Source organism: Anopheles moucheti, chromosome 3 (assembly GCF_943734755.1).
Source record: "Anopheles moucheti chromosome 3, idAnoMoucSN_F20_07, whole genome shotgun sequence".
Lineage (NCBI taxonomy): Eukaryota > Metazoa > Arthropoda > Insecta > Diptera > Culicidae > Anopheles > Anopheles moucheti.
In genome coordinates, this window is record NC_069141.1 from 9,852,648 (window position 1) to 9,872,752 (window position 20,105).

Consider the following 20,105-nt stretch of genomic DNA (forward strand, 5'->3'; position numbering starts at 1 on the left):
GACTGCTCATAGAGAAAGATAGAGAGAGCTAGACTACAGGTACACCATGTTTTATCGTGTTCGGTTGTTGTCTACATGGATAATAACCAACTGTATTATTTCTTAATAGTTGCCCTAATCGCTAACACTTTTTATATCCTCATGGGATAGTCTTTTTTAGCTACGCGCCGTAACAAATGCGTTCACTTATAGCTTAACAATCTCAACGAACCGATCCTTCTGAAACAGATCCTTATACGATGCCATGAATCGTAGTCCCATCAGTTCGCCATGCTTCGTCAGAAACTCCTCAATAACCGGTGGATGTGTGCTGTCCACCTCCAGCCACAGGACACCGTCTTTGCGGAGGTATCGGCCCGCTATCCGTAGTATGGATTTTATCACAGTCAACCCATCATTACCACCGTCCAGTGCACGCAGATCTTCGTAAATTTTGACCTCCGGATCGAGCGAAGGAAGCAACACCGAGGGCACGTACGGCGGGTTACTGACAATCATATCGAACTGCTGGCCATGTAGCTCCTGCGGCAAATCTTCCACCATTTTGTGCTTGAATATTCGCAACCGTTCCATCAGCCTGGCAGATTCGGCGTTCTCTCGCGTCAACTCGCAGGCTATTCGGCTCTGGTCGATGGCTATCGCAGAGGCCTGTATGTTCACGCCGAAAATGAGTATCAGCATATTGGATAAAATCGACAACAGTACACTTACCTTCGGAGCATGCTTCAGAAGCGAAAGACTTATCGCACCCGTACCACATCCAATCTCAAGGAAGAGCGTTTCCTGCTGATTATCCATCTGCTGCAATATCAGCTCCACTAATTCTTCCGTTTCCGGGCGCGGTATAAACACGGGCGGGATCATCTTCAGCGTGAGATCACGGAAATCCCACTCGCGGATAATATACTGTATTGGCATGCGTGCTAACCGGCACTCGCAAAGTTCCTCAATTTTGGCCATCTGTGCCTCGTTCAGAGGAACGTCCTGTTGGTTTCCTACCTCGGATGGTGCGGATAGTTCGAGCACGTGTGCTATTATGTTTACGATGGACGTTTCCGGCTCGGGAATGCTTTCCAACTCGAACCGTTTCATCCATTTCTCCTGCGTCCCACGAACGGTTGCCGGGAATGGAGTGGGTGCGATTGCTGAACCAGCGGTGCCACTGTAGCACGGGTTGAACGGATCCGTGAGTCGACAAGGGACGACTCTTGCAAGTAACTTAACACCCATCCTTGCAGCTGCCCGCGTTGACGGCGATGAGAGCATCATGGTTTTGGTTTGTGCCGAATTCCGATGCTAATTCAATACAGAAACACACGAAAACGAGATTGTTGTTGTTCGCGTTTCATTTTTGTGCAATCGATCCGCCGCAACTGAAATCGCAATGTTTTGCAATCAGCTGACAAATGTGCGCTGCCAGTGTTGCCATGTTTGTGGTTGTTGGTTGAAAAAAGCAAACAGAGCATGCAATACGGACCGTTTTTATTATCATACTGTTTAATGGAAAAAGATTGTGTTTTGGTATTAAATGAACGTATAGACTGTAGGGATTTAAAACATAAATAAATTGAAGATCATCCGTTTCTTCTATTGCAATAATTCTGGGCACACGGCCTTCATGACAGTTGCCTTTTCCACACAATGACGCTCGCATTGTTTTGTTTACGGTTGTTTTTTGTGCGGTGCAGAGAGCTAGATCACGAATTCCCCAAAATCCTTCCGTATCCAATTGCACATCATGTCCTACCTGTCGAACTTTAACGCGGAAACCGGGAAAACGATACTGGTCGATATACTGAAGACGGTAAACCAGTCGGAACATTCAAAGAAACTCGCCGAAGCCAAAGCCAACTCGGGCAAGGAGATGATCAAGATGATGCAGAACGTGTTCCCGCTGGTGATGCAGATCCAGATCGAAGTCATCAAAGATTACGGATTCCCCGGGAGTCGCGAGGGACTGGTTCAGTTCGAGCAGATCATTCGGGAGTTTGAACGAGAGGACGTCGACATTGCCAGACTGCGGGCGCAAATAAGATCAATCTATCTACCTCCAATTAACATCAACAGCACGAATGACGTGTTGATTTAAGTGATTCCAGATGCTCTCAGCAAGTGCATTCAAGACTGAAGATTAGTTTGTACCCGTGGGAAACATGGAGCAGCTTCTAAACGAACGTACGCTGCTGCCCAGTGGTTAATTAACGAATTCACAACACGGTCTAATTTACAGTACGTGAGAAGATCGGCCATGAAGTATTAAGATAGTTAAAAGTAATGTTAATGTGTCGCGTATTTTTATTCTTTTTAATCGTCATAACCACAAACAGCTATACAGCTTCCGTACTGATAAGTGATTTTATTTAATTCGTACACAATATATAACAAATAAAAAAGGGGGAAACCAAACAATTTAAAGTATACTGCCAAGTGGTTACATTGTAAAATAGAAGTCAAACAGTTTTATTTGCGGCTCGTTTTCATGTACGGTCCCACCACAGAGATCCTCCGTGAGTGGAACATTTCAATAGAGAATATTCTTCTGTATTTTGACTGAATGTACAGTATTAAGATTTTCATGCAAAGCAACAAATAAGTTTTCACAAGTACTACCACCATTTGGAACGTTCTTGCACTGCCGTTTCGAGCCGGTCGGTTGCCATCTTTTCATCGCATTAAAAACTCAATCACGATTGCACGGACCACCAGCACTAAAATAGAGAAATGAAACGACGAAACGAATTCACGCTGGAACTACAAGTTATATTTTTTGTAGATGCAGTTATGCAGTTGAACCACCACTAACTACGCGTGAAACTCGGTACTAGTTGATCTGCTTCAGCCAAATTTATGTACGAATCGATCGAGAATGTCAATTTTTTTCGCTACCGTGCGGCAGTGCGTTAGCAAGTATTACATTCAAAGCAAAATCGCGCCAATCCGGGATGCCGCAGCAGTACTTGTGATCAACGCCGCGCATTCAAACTACGCCTCCAGGTCGGCGACGAACAGTACTTCGCGATTCTTCAAACCGGATAGCAGCAGCGTCTGGCCTGGCTCGTCGCCCGAACATTCCAGCACACGCTTCGGGAAGTTTGTCGTAATTTCGAATGAATCGGGTGCATCCGGATGACAGAAAATAAAGTTGTAAATATCCTGTAGGGCGACAGACAAATCCGAAAGCAGTGGTGTACAGTCTCAGCGACGAGGGAACGCACGAGTTCACGCACACTTACCTGCATTGTGTTGGTATTTCGAAATCGTCTCTCTAATCGCAACCCGCTAGGTAGTTTGAAAACTATGCTGATCGTGTCGGGCGCACCTGCTTCCGGTTCCGAAGGCACTTGTTCCGCCAGATCGAGCTTCAACCGTTCGATGTCATCCTTTCGCTGTTGTTCGGCCAGCAGTTCCGCCTCGATTGCTGCCTGGATGCGCATCGCCTCCTCCCGCTCCTGTTGCTTTCGGCGCTGCTTCTCCTGGTCTGCCTGTAACGAACGCTGGTACGCTTCGTCCTGCTGTTGGCGCAGCGTCTGTGTGAGATCCCGCTCCAGCCTATCCTGTCTGGCCTGATTCAACCACACCTCATTATCATTCACGACCGTATCCATCCGGCGTATAAGCTCCTCCGACGAGCAGTCCCCTTCTAACCGGCCCATAATGATCATCTTGTTGGCGCGCATCCCAATGATAAGCAGGGTCGGATGGGTGCGCACACTGATCGCAGTGGCGACCCGTTTGCCCTCGTGCGATGCCATGTCGCACGCCCAGAACAACATCCGTCGGTTGACGTACTCGATCACCTGCGGGTTCGACATTGCGCCACGACAGAAGGTGACCGCCTCGGACGTCGGCTCGGAATGCAGATAGACTAGCAGAAAGCGTAGCTCGTTCTTCGCATCGTTCAATGCCTGCGAATACGTGCCCTGATAGAAGACGGGGTGATCCGGGTACTTCTCGTTGTACGTCTGAATGAACTTCAGCACATCGCCGAGCGGATCGGCCGGAATGCTTTCCTGATCGCGGAACAGCCCTATTATCGTGGATAAGAACGAGGAAAATGCACTGTACCAGAAGTTCACCATGTAGTTAAACACGTATCGTATGATGCCACCGACACCGCTCGGTTCGCGCGCTGGACTTAACCGGGCGCTAGAGAACACATGCTGCAGAAAGCGATCATTTATGACGGCGGGAGCGCGGGATTCCGTCGCATACGCGGACGGTCGACCTTCACGTATGTTTAAATGCTCCTGAAACGCGACTTCCAGGTCCCACTGGTGACGTATCAGTATGTCGCGGCAAACGTTCATATCATCCAGCCCGGTTATATCCTGAAACTGTAGGACCTTCTCCGTCTGCTCGTTCGATAATCCATCGTTATCCATGACGGGGTGCTAGCGTATGCAAGTGACGGTGCGCTCGTTCCGTGTGGTCGGGCCACAACCACTTCGTCCGCAGACCAATCTTCCTGCCTCGTTTGACGGATGTCACCTGTGCTAACAAATTGCGTATGCCAACAACCCACCAACAATTGCTTCCCTCTGCTGTTTATAGCTGAAAAAAGCTTGCACGCTGTATCCAATTGACGGGCTGCTGCAATGTTGGCCACAACTTTCATAAGCCTACCATTCCACGGATTGGAAGCGCATTGGCTGTGGAACAGAACTTTCGCATACGGCTTGCGGGATGTTATCACCCAAAAGTCTCGACAGTTGGTTCGCTGCAGCAGATCGTTTCTTACGTAATGCAGCAAGGATACCACCGCTGTCCCTGATCGCCGCGGACGTGGGCACAATACCACAGGCCCGAGTTGCCCGGAAGGACGTTTCAGCTTCGTGTAATTCTCCTTCTTTTTCCAGCTTTGATCCACGGTGAACGATACGCTTTTTCGTTGGCTACAAGGATCGCTTATCGTGCGTACGTTTGCGTAGCGTACAAGTGCGAGATGAAGAAAACAGAACTTATTGCAGTTATTCGTACGCAGAGCAACCCGTTTTTTGCCGAAAAACAAAGATAGTCGGTGCGAAAATCTACACAATGGAGTAGAAATCAGTTTTCTTTGCCTTTTTTCTAAGAATCACTAGATTTAGTCAATTTGACATATTTGGCCACAGTGCATCGACACGGGAAGGCCAGACCATAGATTGGCAGTTTGACAGTTGCAGACCAGTCCGCTGTCAAATGTGAGCCTGCGAAAAACCGTTGTTATTTGGTTTTGATCGTTTTATTCCTTTTTCCCCATTCCACAAGCTTTGGTTTACCATAAAATGCCGGATTAACCGGATAACTGGATATTTTTTTAAATTTGAAATGCAATCACTTTTGATTCATTGCTTGTATACCTTGCACTCGTGAGAGCGATCGCCAGCGCAAGTGAGATGGATTCAATGGAATGTTTCCCTCATCTCTCGCTCCAACTTTCCGTCGGCTGGTACGAAATTCCATACAAAGCAGCTGTTTTCAGATTTCTGACACCAAGAGAGCATGTATTAGCAGGAGGTTCAATGTTTATCTCTCCAGCGTGCATATTTTGTTGCTTGGGCCATCACTACGCACACTATCAAACTCATGAGCACGATCGGTTGTGTAAGTGAGATGAAGTGAGATGAGTTTGATGGTATGCGTAGTGATGGTCTAGGCCATCTTGATTTCTACTCCATTGTGTAAATTTTCGCACCGACTATCTTTGTTTTTCGGCAAAAAACGGGTTGCTCTGCGTACGAATAACTGCAATAAATTCTTTTTTCTTCATCCCGCAGTTGTACGCTACGCAAACGTACGCACGATAAGCGATCCTTGTAGCCAACGTAAAAGCGTATCGTTCACCGTGGATCAAAGCTGGAAAAAGAAGAAGGATTACACGATGCTGAAACTTTCTTCCGGACAACTCGGGCCTCTGGTATTGTGCCCACGTCCGCGGCGATCAGGGACAGCGGTGGTATCCTTGCTGCATTACGTAAGAAACGATCTGCTGCAGCGAACCAACTGTCGAGACTTTTGGGTGATAACATCCCGCAAGCCGTATGTGAAAGTTCCGTTCCACAGCCAATCACCAACAGGCCGGCGTTTTTGCGTAGATACAAAACGCAACCCGGTAAAAATGAACCGATAGAATCGCACGATCTGCGGCGAGTGATGAAGACAATCTTGTTCAATCAAACGGTGATTGGTATCCCGTTAACGTTTGCTGGCTACTATGGAACAATCCGTGGTTCGGTGCCGGACGTACGCACGCTACCCTCGGTGGGTGTGATCTTGCGCGATCTGGTCGTGTGTGTCTTCTTCGCCGAGATTGGATTTTACTACGTGCATCGATTCTTGCACCTCAAGCCACTGTACAAACTGGTCCATAAAAAGCACCACGAATGGACGGCACCGTTTGTTTGGACCGCTATGTACTGCCATCCGATCGAGCACATCATCAGCAACATGATCCCGCCAATGATCGGCATACAGCTCATGAAGGCGCACATCTTCACTACTGCCATCTGGTTTCCGTTAGTAATCTTTAACACGATTCGGGATCATTGTGGCTACCATTTGCCGTTCTTTCCTAGCTCCGAGTACCCGATTATCATCACGCGAAGTATGAATCATCAAGCCAAACTGCTGTATGAGGGATTTTCTTGCACAGCTTTATATGAATGTTTGTTGTATGTTTACAGATTTACTGAGTGTTTCGGAACGTTCGGGTATCTCGATTGGTTGCACGGGACGGACACAAAGTTCCGGAAGTCAAAGCAGCACCAGCGTCATCGTACACTTTGGGGCATCAAATCGGCCCGAGAATTGTATCCGGATAGTTAATCCGAAGCCACCTGTTTGCCATCCAAAGCTTACGAGTGAGCGTGGTAAGGAATACCTCGTACTAAAACATCCATCGCTCTTTCGTCTTTCTAGCTGTTCTATTTTTTAATAAACTCATGTATTCAATAAAACCGTTTGGGGGCTGTTCAACTAATATGAAGAATGCTAGGAAACATAAAAACAATTCGGCATTTTACGAACGTGTAATTATTCAGAAGTAGTTGTTTTATCGTTTGGCTCGAGTGTGACAGTGCTACGGTGTTTATTCCTGCGTGCATACCGGTTGCAAGAAGCTGTACTTCAATGAGCGGCATCTAACAGAGCACGAGAAATATCACGGTGAAGAAGGAAGCTCCTTGCGATCGCCACAGGACGTTCCTAAACAGTCAGGACGTTCCGGAGACAGTCAGGACGTTCCTACACACGCCATAGTCATGTAAAAGCGCACGAGCTGCTAAATACCGCTACACTATCCTTTCACTGTCCGTGGGCCGACTGTGGGGCGGCTTTTGCACGCTCGTACGAATTGTAGCACACCGTCAGGAAAGGAAGGAAATTCGAAACGTTACGGCGTTGTTGAAAATGGTCCAATCGGGTTCGAATGCTTTCGGTTAGGTAATACGATAAAAAAGCTTTATTTACACGATAACCGTTATTTCATTATGTTTACAACTAAATGTACAAAATCCAAATCGACGAACCAACTGAATAAAAAGCGAATTTATGTTTATGAACACTGTACAAATATGTATACATTTCTAAAGATTATGTAGCGTTTTTGTATTATTATTTGAATAATTTCTAGTTGAAGTGAATTAAAAACGAATTTCCGTAAAATAAACAAGATGTTATGTGATTTCTGTGAAGAAAGAAATGGTTTTTGCAATTTTCACTCGCTTCGTTGCTCCGCGATTATTCCAAACGCCATCCAGGAGCGCCGCATCCATCACCATTGTTTTCATTTTCAAACTCTCCCGTACGAAATCCCATACAAAGCAGCCGTTTTCAGATTTCTGACACCAAGAGAGCATGTATTAGCAGGAGGTTCAATGTTTATCTCTCCAGCGTGCATATTTTGTTGCTTGGGCCATCACTACGCACACTATCAAACTCATGAGCACGATCGGTTGTGTAAGTGAGATGAAGTGAGATACGCATATTATCAAACTCATCTCACTTCATCTCACTTACACAACCGATCGTTTTCATGAGTTTGATAGTGTGCGTAATGATGGCCCAAGCAACAAAATATGCATGCTGGAGAGATAAACATTGAACCTCCTGCTAATACATGCTCTCTTGGTGTCAGAAATCTGAAAACGGCTGCTTTGTATGGGATTTCTTCGTACGAGAGAGTTTGAAAATGAAAACAATGGTGATGGATGCGGCGCTCCTGGATGGCGTTTGGATAATCGCGGAGCAACGAAGCGACGTGAGTGAAAATTGCAAAAAACATTTCTTTCTTCACAGAAGTCACGTAGCATCTTGTTTATTTTACGGAAATTCGTTATTTAATTCACTTCAACTAGAAATTATTTAAATAATAATACAAAAACGCTACATAATCTTTTAGAAATGTATACATATTTGTACAGTGTTCATAAACATAAATTCGCTTTTTATTCAGTTGGTTCGTCGATTTGGATTTTGTACATTTAGTTGTAAACATAATGAAATAACGTTTATCGTGTAAATAAAGCTTTTTCTATCGTATTATCTAACCGTTAGCATTCGAACCCGATTGGACCTTTTTCAACAACGCCGTAACGTTTCGAATTTCCTTCCTTTCCTGACGGTGTGCTACAATTCGTACGAGCGTGCAAAAGCCGCCCCACAGTCGGCCCACGGACAGTGAAAGGATAGTGTACCGGTATTTAGCAACTCGTGCGCTTTCACATGACTATGCCGTGTGTAGGAACGTCCTGACTGTTTCCTGCTGCAACGTTCTTTCCATCCTCATTTGACTCTTGGTGGCGATCGCAAGGAGCTTCCTTCTCCACCGTGATATTTCTCGTGCTCTGTTAGATACCGCTCATTGAAGTACAGCTTCTTGCAACCGGGATGCACGCAGGAATAAACTCTTACCGAAGAATCAACTCCGGTGGTGGTAGAGGCTCTATTGGCAGCTGGCAAACCCTCCTCAACCGATCCGGTAGGTTCATCCTGTAATAAACACCGTAGCACTGTCACACTCGAGCCAAACGATAAAACAACTACTTCTGAATAATTACACGTTCGTAAAATGCCGAATTGTTTTTATGTTTCCTAGCATTCTTCGTATCAGTTGAACAGCCCCCAAACGGTTTTATTGAATACATGAGTTTATTAAAAAATAGAACAGCTAGAAAGACGAAAAAGCGATGGATGTTTTAGTACGAGGTATTCCTTACCACGCTCACTCGTAAGCTTTGGATGGCAAACAGGTGGCTTCGGATTAACTATCCGGATACAATTCTCGGGCCGATTTAATGCCCCAAAGTGTACGATGACGCTGGTGCTGCTTTGACTTCCGGAACTTTGTGTCCGTCCCGTGCAACCAATCGAGATACCCGAACGTTCCGAAGCACTCAGTAAATCTGTAAACATACAACAAACATTCATATAAAGCTGTGCAACAATATCCCTCATACAGCAGTTTGGCTCGATGATTCATACTTCGCGTGATGATAATCGTGGTACTCGGAGCTGGGAAAGAACGGCAAATGGTAGCCACAATGATCCCGAATCGTGTTAAAGATTACCAACGGAAACCAGATGGCAGTGGTGAAGATGTGCGCCTTCATGAGCTGTATGCCGATCATTGGCGGGATCATGTTGCTGATGATGTGCTCGATCGGATGGCAGTACATAGCGGTCCAAGCAAACGGTGCCGTCCATTCGTGGTGCTTTTTATGGACCAGTTTGTACAGTGGCTTGAGGTGCATTAATCGATGCACGTAGTAAAATCCAATCTCGGCGAAGAAGACACACACGACCAGATCGCGCAAGATCACACCCACCGAGGGTAGCGTGCGTACGTCCGGCACCGAACCACGGATTGTTCCATAGTAGCCAGCAAACGTTAACACGATTCCAATCACCGTTTGATTGAACAAGATTGTCTTCATCACCCGCCGCAGATCGTGCGATTCTATCGGTTCATTGTTACCGGGTTGCGTTTTGTATCTACGCAAAAACGCCGGCCTGTTGGTGATTGGCTGTGGAACGGAACTTTCACATACGGCTTGCGGGATGTTATCACCCAAAAGTCTCGACAGTTGGTTCGCTGCAGCAGATCGTTTCTCACGTAATGCAGCAAGGGACCGCTGTCCCTGATCGCCGCGGACGTGGGCACAATACCAGAGGCCCGAGTTGTCCGGAAGGAAGTTTCAGCATCGTGTAATCCTTCTTCTTTTTCCAGCTTTGATCCACGGTGAACGATTCGCTTTTTCGTTGGCTACAAGGATCGCTTATCGTGCGTAGCGTACAAGTGCGGGATGAAGAAAAAAGAACTTATTGCAGTTATTCGTACGCAGAGCAACCCGTTTTTTGCCGAAAAACAAAGATAGTCGGTGCGAAAATTTACACAATGGACTAGAAATCAAGATGGCCGAGGCCATCACTACGCATATTATCAAACTCATCTCACTTCATCTCACTTACACAACCGATCGTTTTCATGAGTTTGATAGTGTGCGTAGTGATGGCCCAAGCAACAAAATATGCACGCTGGAGAGATAAACATTGAACCTCCTGCTAATACATGCTCTCTTGGTGTCAGAAATCTGAAAACAGCTGCTTTGTATGGGATTTCGTATGACGCTCGATGATAACATGTGAGAGCGGAACAGCTGTGAGCACGCTGCAGGGGTATTGATGTTACCTCTATGGCTTGGATGCTCTCTTGGTGTCAGAAATCTGAAAACAGCTGCTTTGTATGGGATTTCGTACGGGAGAGTTTGAAAATGAAAACAATGGTGATGGATGCGGCGCTCCTGGATGGCGTGTGGCGTTTAATTGCGGAGCAACGAAGCGACGTGAGTGAAAATTGCAAAAACCATTTCTTTCTTCACAGAAATCACATAACATCTTGTTTATCTTACGGAAATTTGTTTTTAATTCACTTCAACTAGAAATTATTTAAATAATAATACAAAAACGCTACATAATCTTTAAAAATGTATACATATTTGTACAGTGTTCATAAACATAAATTTGCGTTTTATTCAGTTGGTTCGTCGATTTGGATTTTGTGCATTTAGTTGTAAACATAATGAAATAACGTTTATCGTGTAAATAAGGCTTTTTTATCGTATTACCCAACCGTTAGCATTCGAACCCGATTGGACCATTTTCAACAACGCCGTAACGTTTCGAATTTCCTTCCTTTCCTGACGGTGTGCTACAATTCGTACGAGCGTGCAAAAGCCGCCCCACAGTCGGCCCACGGACAGTGAAAGGATAGTGTAGCGGTATTTAGCAGCTCGTGCGCTTTTACATGACTATGGCGTGTGTAGGAACGTCCTGACTGTCTCCGCAACGTCCTGAGGCGATCGCAAGGAGCTTCCTTCTCCACCGTGATATTTCTCGTGCTCTGTTAGATGCCGCTCATTGAAGTACAGCTTCTTGCAACCGGCATGCACGCAGGAATAAACACCGTAGCACTGTCACACTCGAGCCAAACGATAAAACAACTACTTCTGAATAATTACACGTTCGTAAAATGCCGAATTGTTTTTATGTTTCCTAGCATTCTTCGTATCAGTTGAACAGCCCCCAAACGGTTTTATTGAATACATGAGTTTATTAAAAAATAGAACAGCTAGAAAGACGAAAAAGCTGGATGTTTTAGTACGAGGTATTCCTTACCACGCTCACTCGTAAGCTTTGGATGGCAAACAGGTGGCTTCGGATTAACTATCCGGATACAATTCTCGGGCCGATTTAATGCCCCAAAGTGTACGATGACGCTGGTGCTGCTTTGACTTCCGGAACTTTGTGTCCGTCCCGTGCAACCAATCGAGATACCCGAACGTTCCGAAGCACTCAGTAAATCTGTAAACATACAACAAACATTCATATAAAGCTGTGCAACAATATCCCTCATACAGCAGTTTGGCTCGATGATTCATACTTCGCGTGATGATAATCGTGGTACTCGGAGCTGGGAAAGAACGGCAAATGGTAGCCACAATGATCCCGAATCGTGTTAAAGATTACCAAAGGAAACCAGATGGCAGTGGTGAAGATGTGCGCCTTCATGAGCTGTATGCCGATCATTGGCGGGATCATGTTGCTGATGATGTGCTCGATCGGATGGCAGTACATAGCGGTCCAAGCAAACGGTGCCGTCCATTCGTGGTGCTTTTTATGGACCAGTTTGTACAGTGGCTTGAGGTGCAAGAATCGATGCACGTAGTAAAATCCAATCTCGGCAAAGAAGACACACACGACCAGATCGCGCAAGATCACACCCACCGAGGGTAGCGTGCGTACGTCCGGCACCGAACCACGGATTGTTCCATAGTAGCCAGCAAACGTTAACGGGATACCAATCACCGTTTGATTGAACAAGATTGTCTTCATCACCCGCCGCAGATCGTGCGATTCTATCGGTTCATTTTTACCGGGTTGCGTTTTGTATCTACGCAAAAACGCCGGCCTGTTGGTGATATCCATTAGCACAAACAATCCACCCACGAGCCAGAAAAAGGCATGCACGTAAATGGTTAGCCCCCATGTATAGAGAATGTCGGGATCGTCACCTAAATGCAATAAAGGTAAGATTAGCGCCTCAATGACTTGCCCTTTTAACCAGCCATGCTTATTACCGAGTTATTCCGTACCGATTACGTCTAGCAGGGAGTTCCACTGTTGTTCCACCGCTGACCCATTTAGACGACCAACTCGGAGCACCGTATCCATCGTACGTGCGGCAAACGCTGTCGGCTGCAGTCCCTACCATACTGGGCCGGCACCGTTTGCTGGCGGTAATTTTTCTTGCCTTTCGGCATTTTTTTCCCGGCGGGCTTGGATAAAAGGATGTGGGGAGCTAGCGAACCGAAATAAATACAGCACCACCCAGCGGCTTTACGATAAGATAACGCGGAGGTTAGATTTATCTATCTGTTCGATCCCGAACCATGATTTAGAAGTTTGCGGAACCATGGGGACGCCCCGTTTGGCACTATACCAGCACTCCAAAATGTGCGTCGTCGCTTGCGTAATGCTATCGAAAATTATGTTCCCAGGCACGGATTACACCGGTGACGATAAAACTAGCGATAGATAGCAGCTGATATCATTGGTTATTACACGGGGTCGGATGAATCCCCATCGGGATCAAAGTCGCTCCGAAAGGTGGCCTTTTTGCTTTGCGAAACACGATATAACGTTGGATGGTGAGATAAACTGTAGATGAACTGTCTCATATTTAGAGGATTACGGCTACTTTTCGGGGGTTTCGACTACGATGACCGGCACCTGCTGGTTTTTATGAGCAGATATGCAAACAACAGCAGCGTTGGGGAACTTTCGTTTGTTTACCTAAATGTCATGCGAAATGCCACCGTGAGACGCGTTTGTGAGCTGCCCGGTGAAAATACTATACCATGAAGTGAGTATATGAGTGAGAACAAATTTTGAAAGCACGCATTTATTCTGCACAAAGCAAAAAGCGTTAATATTTGTTAGTAACACTAAAGCAAGTAACGGATAAATTCCAGATACGTGTAATAGATGGATCTTACGTATGGTTTTTAATCAATTACTTGTTAATGTATTCATCAACGATAGTTGCACTGTCCTAGCACTATTATGTCTCTGACGAGGCCCCTAATTTGGGCATAAATTACAGCTCTATACATATGAAATCCCGATGCATCTCGATCGAGTCGATCGAAGTTTCAATTTTGCATAGTCATAATAATGACTATATCCATTCGAATGATCAGATTTCTATGGGATGTTTGTTTCGAACAACCCATTGGCAATGAAACGAGTGCTTGCTATAAAGCGATAGTCCCCATGATACCATACCTCAATGTCGGGTTAGAGTTTGGCGACTTGAATTGTTAGCCTCAGGTTGAAAATGTCCAACGAAAGGAACTTTTACTATGTGCTTCTTGTGTGTGTCGCGATAGAACTCGCCCATGGATTAGTAAGTATGGTGCTCAGTTTCAGCAGTTCTACACCGGCAAAGTAATTCCTCAAAACTCTCTCACATCAGCGCGTCAACATGACGATGTTTTCCAATTGCCAAGATGTAAAGTTACCGTACGACGAAATGCCAGTATCGTTGGAAACGGTACGATTCGATCGTGATGCGGAGGGCGTCTGTGATACGCTTCACGCGGAATACGAAGTCCGGCAAATGTCCGACGATGTCGCGTGGGAACTGATCATTACCACGTACCAGTGCGAGCAACAAACTTCCGTTATTTGTCTCGACAACCCGAAAGAATACATCGAACCAATGCACTGCGATCGTTTCCATAGCGACGACAATGGGCCATGGTTTTTCATCGCCAACTCTATGACCAACGGTGACCGGTGTGGAAGAATGACTGTAAGTTAAACGTGTTATCTCGCTTGGTGCGATAAATGGCTAGTAATAGTTTTTTCTTCTCTAACAGGGTCGATACAATCTGGACGCTGCCGTACTGAAGATCAAGTATTTGGAGCAATACATCGCGATGGGAAAGGGCACTTATCGTATTCGGATGTTGTTCCACATTCCTGGCACGAACCTGGATACGCTGAACGTGCGTGGATGCTGCGAGATGGATTTTGACGTGATCGATTAATTAGAATGCCCCAGGATGAGCTTAACGTAGTTGCTGAAACTGTACAAATTATCACATAATATAGCACGTCTCTCTATGACGCATTGGTAGCGGTAAACAAGCAAACGTTCGATCGTTATTATTATGGAGCGGAGCTGTTCCACCTGACGTAATTATTTTTCTGTCTATGTTTAACAGTAATCCGAATCTTATACTACAGTTGATTGCAACAATTTTGCTAATTTTGGAGGAAACAACAATCATTAGAAGTTCCGGTAATAAGCTCCAAATGGTACTGTATTTGATCCTATATCATACATTTCGTAGTACATTTTACACGCTGCCACGTTGAGTTTGGTAGTAACTTAAATTTGATTCTCCGTTTCGAACGATCACAAACATATTCTTGCAGATTCCATACACGTATAGGTTCAAACAGAAATATGGCTATTATGGGGCTATCCGCGTATTGTTTTCGTCACCTTGACACCTTTCTCTGGCTGTGTCGAAACTACTCGCACTTTAAATAGAAATTGTGCAACACCAACCAAAGACACATAATATGCCGAAACCAAAGTGGCGTAAAAGGGTGTGTGTTGAGATGAACCAACGGGTAACCAATAAATAAATTTGATTTATTCCTCGATGTTTAAAAATAATAATAGCGCATAAAACAAACTATACAATAAGATCTTGTTCAACAAGCAAATCCTCAAATTTGACCAGTTTTGTCTAAATGTGTTTTTTTTCCGACACAGTTGTTTGTCTGGGTGGTGGATGCGATGTCTTTTCATTGTTGCGTGGATCATCCATGTGTGTCACGAAACACAATTGAACACACTCCCTCTCTCTCTCGCTTGACTTTACGTGTGTTTAATTAGTTTTGTTTAGCTCTTTAATGGGAAGATTTTCAGCTCCACGGGGGATGTGTGGCCGATTGAATGCCGAATTGAAGGAAGAGTAGCGATAGGAAAGATGGTGATGATTTTGTGTTTGCATTTTGTTGGCTTCCCCTGGCTTTTGTCACGGTCTGAGCAGATCTGAGAGATCGTGATGCTACTATTGTACGATTTCATTTCCCTTGAGTGTGGTTTTTATCTCCCTCCCCACTGTGTGATGAATCGATCCAGCTTCCAGCTGTTGTACAACGGGGTTTTAAACATCTCTCAATGGTCTACACTATGAACAGGTAATCCGGTTAGCTTTCGGCAGCATTTACAGCTAAAAGTTTCCTTGCGTTGTATTGGCTCGTTAATCTCGCATATGGAACTATGAACTATTTTGGTACATATGTACTTTTGGGGGGAAATCCATGTTATACAGGGAGGGAAATCAGTCCAGAGTGCCACTCGAACCATCCGCTGGCCGATGTTCTCCTTTGCGTGCTGTGTACTATCGGTAGGACTCTAGGGGAGCCACAACGCCCCTTTTAAGGACGAAATGAGATGGCGTTTGTACGCAACAGTGCACAGTTATTATGCAACTAAAACATCAATACTATTTCATACTGACCCTTTTTTGCGGCTACTACTATTACTTAATATTTCAACTCTTTCCTTTACCCCCCATCATTCGTGTTTTCACTGCTAGCACCCCCAATGACGGACTTTCGTTTCGTTTAATTCTGCAAGCAGGCCTACTATAAAGGGAAGTTAAAGTTGAGATGAGTGATGACTTATTAACATTTTAAAGAAATTCGAAAAAACCTCGAAATATCAATCAAGACTTACCATCGAAGAAGACTTTTTTACAACACCTTACAGCAACATCGAGTTGGGATCTTCCAGGAACTGGCGGAAGTACTGCAACCAGCGGGCACCGACAGCACCATCGACCGTGCGGTGGTCACAGCTAAGCGTTACCGCAACATAGTCACTTTCCTTGAAGCTGTACAAAAATGGGGAAATGGTTGGATCAATACAAAATCTATATTAACAACTCCCCGGGACATTACCCAGCTTCCGAGTCCTTGTCAGGTACGAGACGCTTCTGAGTGCCGCCGACAGCCAGAATGCACGACTGTGGTGGGTTGATGATGGCGCAGAAATGGGTCACGCCGAACATGCCCAGGTTCGACACGCTGAACGTACCACCCTGGAACTCCTGCGGTTGCAGCTTGCCTTCGCGTGCCTTCGCTGCTAGATTCTTTACATCCTTGCTAATGTCGGCAATTCCCTTCCGATCGGCTGAGAACACGATCGGGGTAATCAATCCACGGTCCGTCGATACCGCCACAGACACATCGACCGAGTCAAACTGTCGAATCACCGTATCCATCCAGGCTGAGTTGGCTTCCGGTACCTTTTTACATGCCATGGCCGCCGCTTTGATGATGAAATCATTGATCGACAGCTTCGTGCCTTCCTTCTCCAGCTGCTTGTTGAAGCGGGCCCGCAGCTTCGTAACCTGATCCATATTTACATCCACCGTCAGGTAGTAGTGCGGTATGGTGGTCTTCGATTCGAGCAGCCGCTTCGCGATCACGCCCCGTATGTTCGACACCGGGATGTCAACGAAGGCCGCTCCGGACGGGATGGAAACCGCCCCAGCAGGTGCACCGGCCGTCGGAGCAGCTCCGGCCGCTTGCATACCTGCAAGATCCTTAGACGTTAGTGAACCAAACAACCCGGATCCTTTACCTTTGTTTTGAAGGAGATAAAAATCGGAAAATGGAAAACGAACCAAGTGCATGCGCGCGTTAGTCATGAATTATCGCTATTCTTGTCGCATTAAGAAGCTTAATGACAGGAGAACGTACCTTCCAGTCGCAAACGCTGCTGCTCGGCAAGCTTTTTGGCCATCGGGCTGGCATACACGCGAGGTCCACGCTGTTCTACAGCCGTCATGGCTTGCGGTGCGGCAGCGACCGGTGGCGGTGGTGGTGGGGCAGACACTGGCGGCGGGGTAGGTGCTGGTGGTGCGGCAGCAGGAGCCGAAGGTGCTGGGGCGGCAGCCGGTTTCGCCGGTGCAGCGCCCGTGTCCTTGTAATCCTTGAATGCTGCTACGTCCGCCTCGTTCTCCACAATAATACATACAAGCTTGCCGATTGGGACGTCTTTCTGGCCGGCCGCTACTAGGATTTTCGCCAGATAGCCTTCCTCGGGCGTTTCGAAACCCATGGTCGCTTTGTCGGTTTCAATTTCCGCCAATAAATCACCTACAATGTTCACGAGAAAACATAGGGAAAAGCGTCATTAAACATTAAACAAACTCTGGGGCTCTTCTTGCTATGAAGCGCTGATAGCAGGGCTTTGAAGTGGATCGTGCGGATCATCCGATAAGGTCGTTCGAGCAGGAAGACCCATGCTGCGCTGCCAATGTCAGCAAGGTCATAAGAAGCAAAACTCAGCACGCCGTGCTCGTATGTGCATCGTATACTACCACGTAAACAAAAACAAACCTTCATTCAGCTTGTCGCCTTCCTTCTTCTCCCAGCTGACGATAGTGCCGAGCTCCATCGTGGGGGACAGCGCCGGTAGCAGGACCTTCGAGTGTGCCGGAAATCCGCTGCAATATCCCCGGACAAAGCTCGTTCTCCATGTTACCGCTTTAAGGTTATTGTGGCCGTTCGATACGTTGTGCGAGTTTCTGCAAAACAAAACCAGACCATTAGCATAGCACAATTGATAGCGGTAAAATGTTTTACACTGATTACTCGCTAACATTATCCTTTATCAGGGCAGGGCAACATCAGATGTTTTGAGCACATTTGCATTTATCTTCCGGCTAATGAACGTACATACACACAATCGACACGCATGTATATGATGACGTTTTGCAACCCTCAAACATACTTCGTTCCCCTCCCGCCCTGGCGCTTCTCTTCAGTGGGGCGAGTGGGTTATTGAGATTACACAACATATCGCGTATCAAGGCCACACTTTTCATTCTCTCCAAACACCCAAGAGCACCGGGACAAACAGTTCCACCTACAGCATTATCTCACCGGTAACCGCGATTAAGCCTATGCCTTGAAAACACCGACTATTTTACCGAATATCGTTCCGGTTACATAACGCGCACTCTAATGTTGGGACACCTACCTGCGGTGGCCGGCGGCTGATCGTTTGGCACACTCACTGCTAAGCGTGCGGACGGCTGTTCCTTTCAGTATTTTTCGGATCGATCCCTGCAGCAGGAGATTCTCGTTTCGTACGATGATCGTTCGTAACATTTTAGGAGTGTCCAATCGCTTCTAGCAGGGACGGGCGCTCTGTCTATCCGGCAATCACTGTCGAGATATGAAAACGATAGGTTAAAGAACGATCTGCCAATACAGCGCAAAGGAACAATCGGTTCCGTTAATGGGAACGCACAGAGCTGTGTAAAAGGGAAGCTTTTTGGAAATTGCTGGAAGGACGAGATCGGTTTGCCCTCTTCACTTTTCGACCGACCGCGGCGACCTTGGCGAAAAAAGTGTACGGAACTCTTTCCCTTGCACACACTCGTATTGGCTACTCCTCACCGCGCACGCGACTTGGGAGTAACAATCGCGCTTGTTTCCACGGATACACACGGGCAGACAGCAGGCAATACGTGGTTGGTACGCTGATTTAACTAAATAATTCGTTGATAAATAATTATTATCAATTTACCTGAAACGGCAAAAGTGTACAAAATGCTTGTCTTTTTTTGACCGACCGAGCTGTCAAACTTCGGGTAGGGATCGTGCAACATCGGGCAGCAGTATTATGGCACAATGGCGTTATAGCAATTCAAAACTGCAATAATAGCGTTTTTAGCTGGAGTTGGCGGAAACGTTGGTCTATCACGTTGGTCTACACGTTGGATTTACCAATCATCTTCAACTCAAAGCGGGATACTTATAGCGGAATACTAAAAGAAACCTTAAAAAAGCGATTTTTATGACGTCCACATCTTCCATCAGTTTAACAAGCGACCACGGCGCTGTATGCTTTAAAAAGTTTCCTTTAGTTAAGAAGTTTAAAAATTAAAGTATGGTAAAATTTATTTTAAGGCATTATCTTCTTCAAATGTGAATAATCTTTCACCGAATCTATTCCATAAACTGAAACTTAAACAACAAAGACATCTGTGTGGCATTTCAAATCTCTCTGCTCGAAGAATCACCATTTTGAATTCAATCGGATTGCGCTTACTTCTGTGCACCAACTCTCGCGTGTAGATTGTTGATTAAGTTGTTAATACAACCCATACTTTTGGCTTTATCAATAATGTACGTATAAACGCAACAGAGTCAATAAGAAACCCACCACAAAAAAAACGACCACCGATTAACGCAAAATATGAGCGCAGCATTTACGCCGGACTCCAATTCGGTCACATTACTGCAGCACAACGGAACGCACTTCGAACCAATCGAATACGTGCCTGCGCACGTGAGGTGGAGTTTTGCAGCCCGTGGTCCCGTGCACCGGGGCCGAAAAACGAACTCCAATTTACTCCGCCTCTATGGCCCCACAAAGGGTCTAACTTATTGTTACTGTTATTATCCCAGTCGTCCTGCGCGCGCTTTTTTTTTTTTATCCGCGGTTGCCCCGGTGAGAGAGAGCAACG

General features: G+C 45.9%; 7 protein-coding genes and 1 pseudogene across 11 annotated transcripts; 3 read left to right on the forward strand and 5 right to left on the reverse strand.

Moving 5' to 3' along the window:
* Positions 1–21: 21 nt before the first annotated feature.
* LOC128303340 (MTRF1L release factor glutamine methyltransferase) lies at positions 22–1,365 on the reverse strand. Its single transcript, XM_053040266.1, has 2 exons — positions 712–1,365; positions 22–648 (listed from the first exon to the last, which is right to left on the reverse strand). The coding sequence occupies exons 1-2, from the start codon at positions 1,267–1,269 to the stop codon at positions 187–189; spliced, it is 1,020 nt and encodes a 339-aa protein (XP_052896226.1). The 5' UTR covers positions 1,270–1,365; the 3' UTR covers positions 22–186.
* A 327-nt stretch (positions 1,366–1,692) lies between these two features.
* Positions 1,693–2,504, forward strand: LOC128301019 (protein C10). Its single transcript, XM_053037313.1, has one exon. It carries the CDS (start codon positions 1,739–1,741, stop codon positions 2,087–2,089), a length of 351 nt encoding a protein of 116 aa, XP_052893273.1. The 5' UTR covers positions 1,693–1,738; the 3' UTR covers positions 2,090–2,504.
* Positions 2,505–2,570: 66 nt separating this feature from the next.
* LOC128301018 (FAS-associated factor 2) lies at positions 2,571–5,044 on the reverse strand. Its single transcript, XM_053037312.1, has 2 exons — positions 3,234–5,044; positions 2,571–3,153 (listed from the first exon to the last, which is right to left on the reverse strand). Exons 1-2 carry the CDS (start codon positions 4,380–4,382, stop codon positions 2,983–2,985), a joined length of 1,320 nt encoding a protein of 439 aa, XP_052893272.1. The 5' UTR covers positions 4,383–5,044; the 3' UTR covers positions 2,571–2,982.
* A 521-nt stretch (positions 5,045–5,565) lies between these two features.
* Positions 5,566–7,543, forward strand: LOC128306029 (fatty acid hydroxylase domain-containing protein 2-like; annotated as a pseudogene).
* An 857-nt stretch (positions 7,544–8,400) lies between these two features.
* Positions 8,401–10,166, reverse strand: LOC128306031 (fatty acid hydroxylase domain-containing protein 2-like; the record flags this gene model as incomplete). Its single annotated transcript, XM_053043712.1, has 2 exons — positions 8,401–9,380; positions 9,460–10,166. Coding segments are annotated over 2 exons (849 nt in total), but the record flags the coding sequence as incomplete, so codon positions are not given.
* Positions 10,167–11,018: 852 nt separating this feature from the next.
* Positions 11,019–13,279, reverse strand: LOC128303768 (fatty acid hydroxylase domain-containing protein 2-like). Of its 2 annotated transcripts, none has more exons than XM_053040828.1 (3): positions 12,630–13,279; positions 11,918–12,548; positions 11,019–11,838 (listed from the first exon to the last, which is right to left on the reverse strand). In XM_053040828.1, exons 1-3 carry the CDS (start codon positions 12,706–12,708, stop codon positions 11,697–11,699), a joined length of 852 nt encoding a protein of 283 aa, XP_052896788.1. In that variant the 5' UTR covers positions 12,709–13,279; the 3' UTR covers positions 11,019–11,696. The 2 variants fall into 2 exon arrangements, with proteins under 2 accessions (XP_052896788.1, XP_052896789.1); XM_053040829.1 differs by having other exon boundaries at positions 12,615–12,726.
* A 594-nt stretch (positions 13,280–13,873) lies between these two features.
* LOC128302098 (uncharacterized) lies at positions 13,874–14,728 on the forward strand. The gene is made up of 3 exons (XM_053038827.1): positions 13,874–13,942; positions 14,012–14,350; positions 14,418–14,728. Exons 1-3 carry the CDS (start codon positions 13,874–13,876, stop codon positions 14,586–14,588), a joined length of 579 nt encoding a protein of 192 aa, XP_052894787.1. The 3' UTR covers positions 14,589–14,728.
* Positions 14,729–15,181: 453 nt separating this feature from the next.
* Positions 15,182–19,202, reverse strand: LOC128302097 (dihydrolipoyllysine-residue acetyltransferase component of pyruvate dehydrogenase complex, mitochondrial). 4 transcript variants are annotated; one of them, XR_008287365.1, is made up of 8 exons: positions 19,163–19,202; positions 18,611–18,798; positions 17,968–18,155; positions 17,326–17,724; positions 16,522–17,206; positions 16,298–16,454; positions 16,080–16,206; positions 15,182–15,993 (listed from the first exon to the last, which is right to left on the reverse strand). XR_008287365.1 is itself a non-coding variant. In XM_053038826.1 (7 exons), exons 2-6 carry the CDS (start codon positions 18,739–18,741, stop codon positions 16,325–16,327), a joined length of 1,485 nt encoding a protein of 494 aa, XP_052894786.1. In that variant the 5' UTR covers positions 18,742–18,798; positions 19,163–19,202; the 3' UTR covers positions 15,182–16,206; positions 16,298–16,324. The 4 variants fall into 4 exon arrangements, 3 of the variants coding, with proteins under 3 accessions (XP_052894786.1, XP_052894783.1, XP_052894785.1); XM_053038826.1 differs by having other exon boundaries at positions 15,182–16,206; positions 16,522–17,158; XM_053038823.1 differs by having other exon boundaries at positions 15,182–16,206.
* Positions 19,203–20,105: the final 903 nt, after the last annotated feature.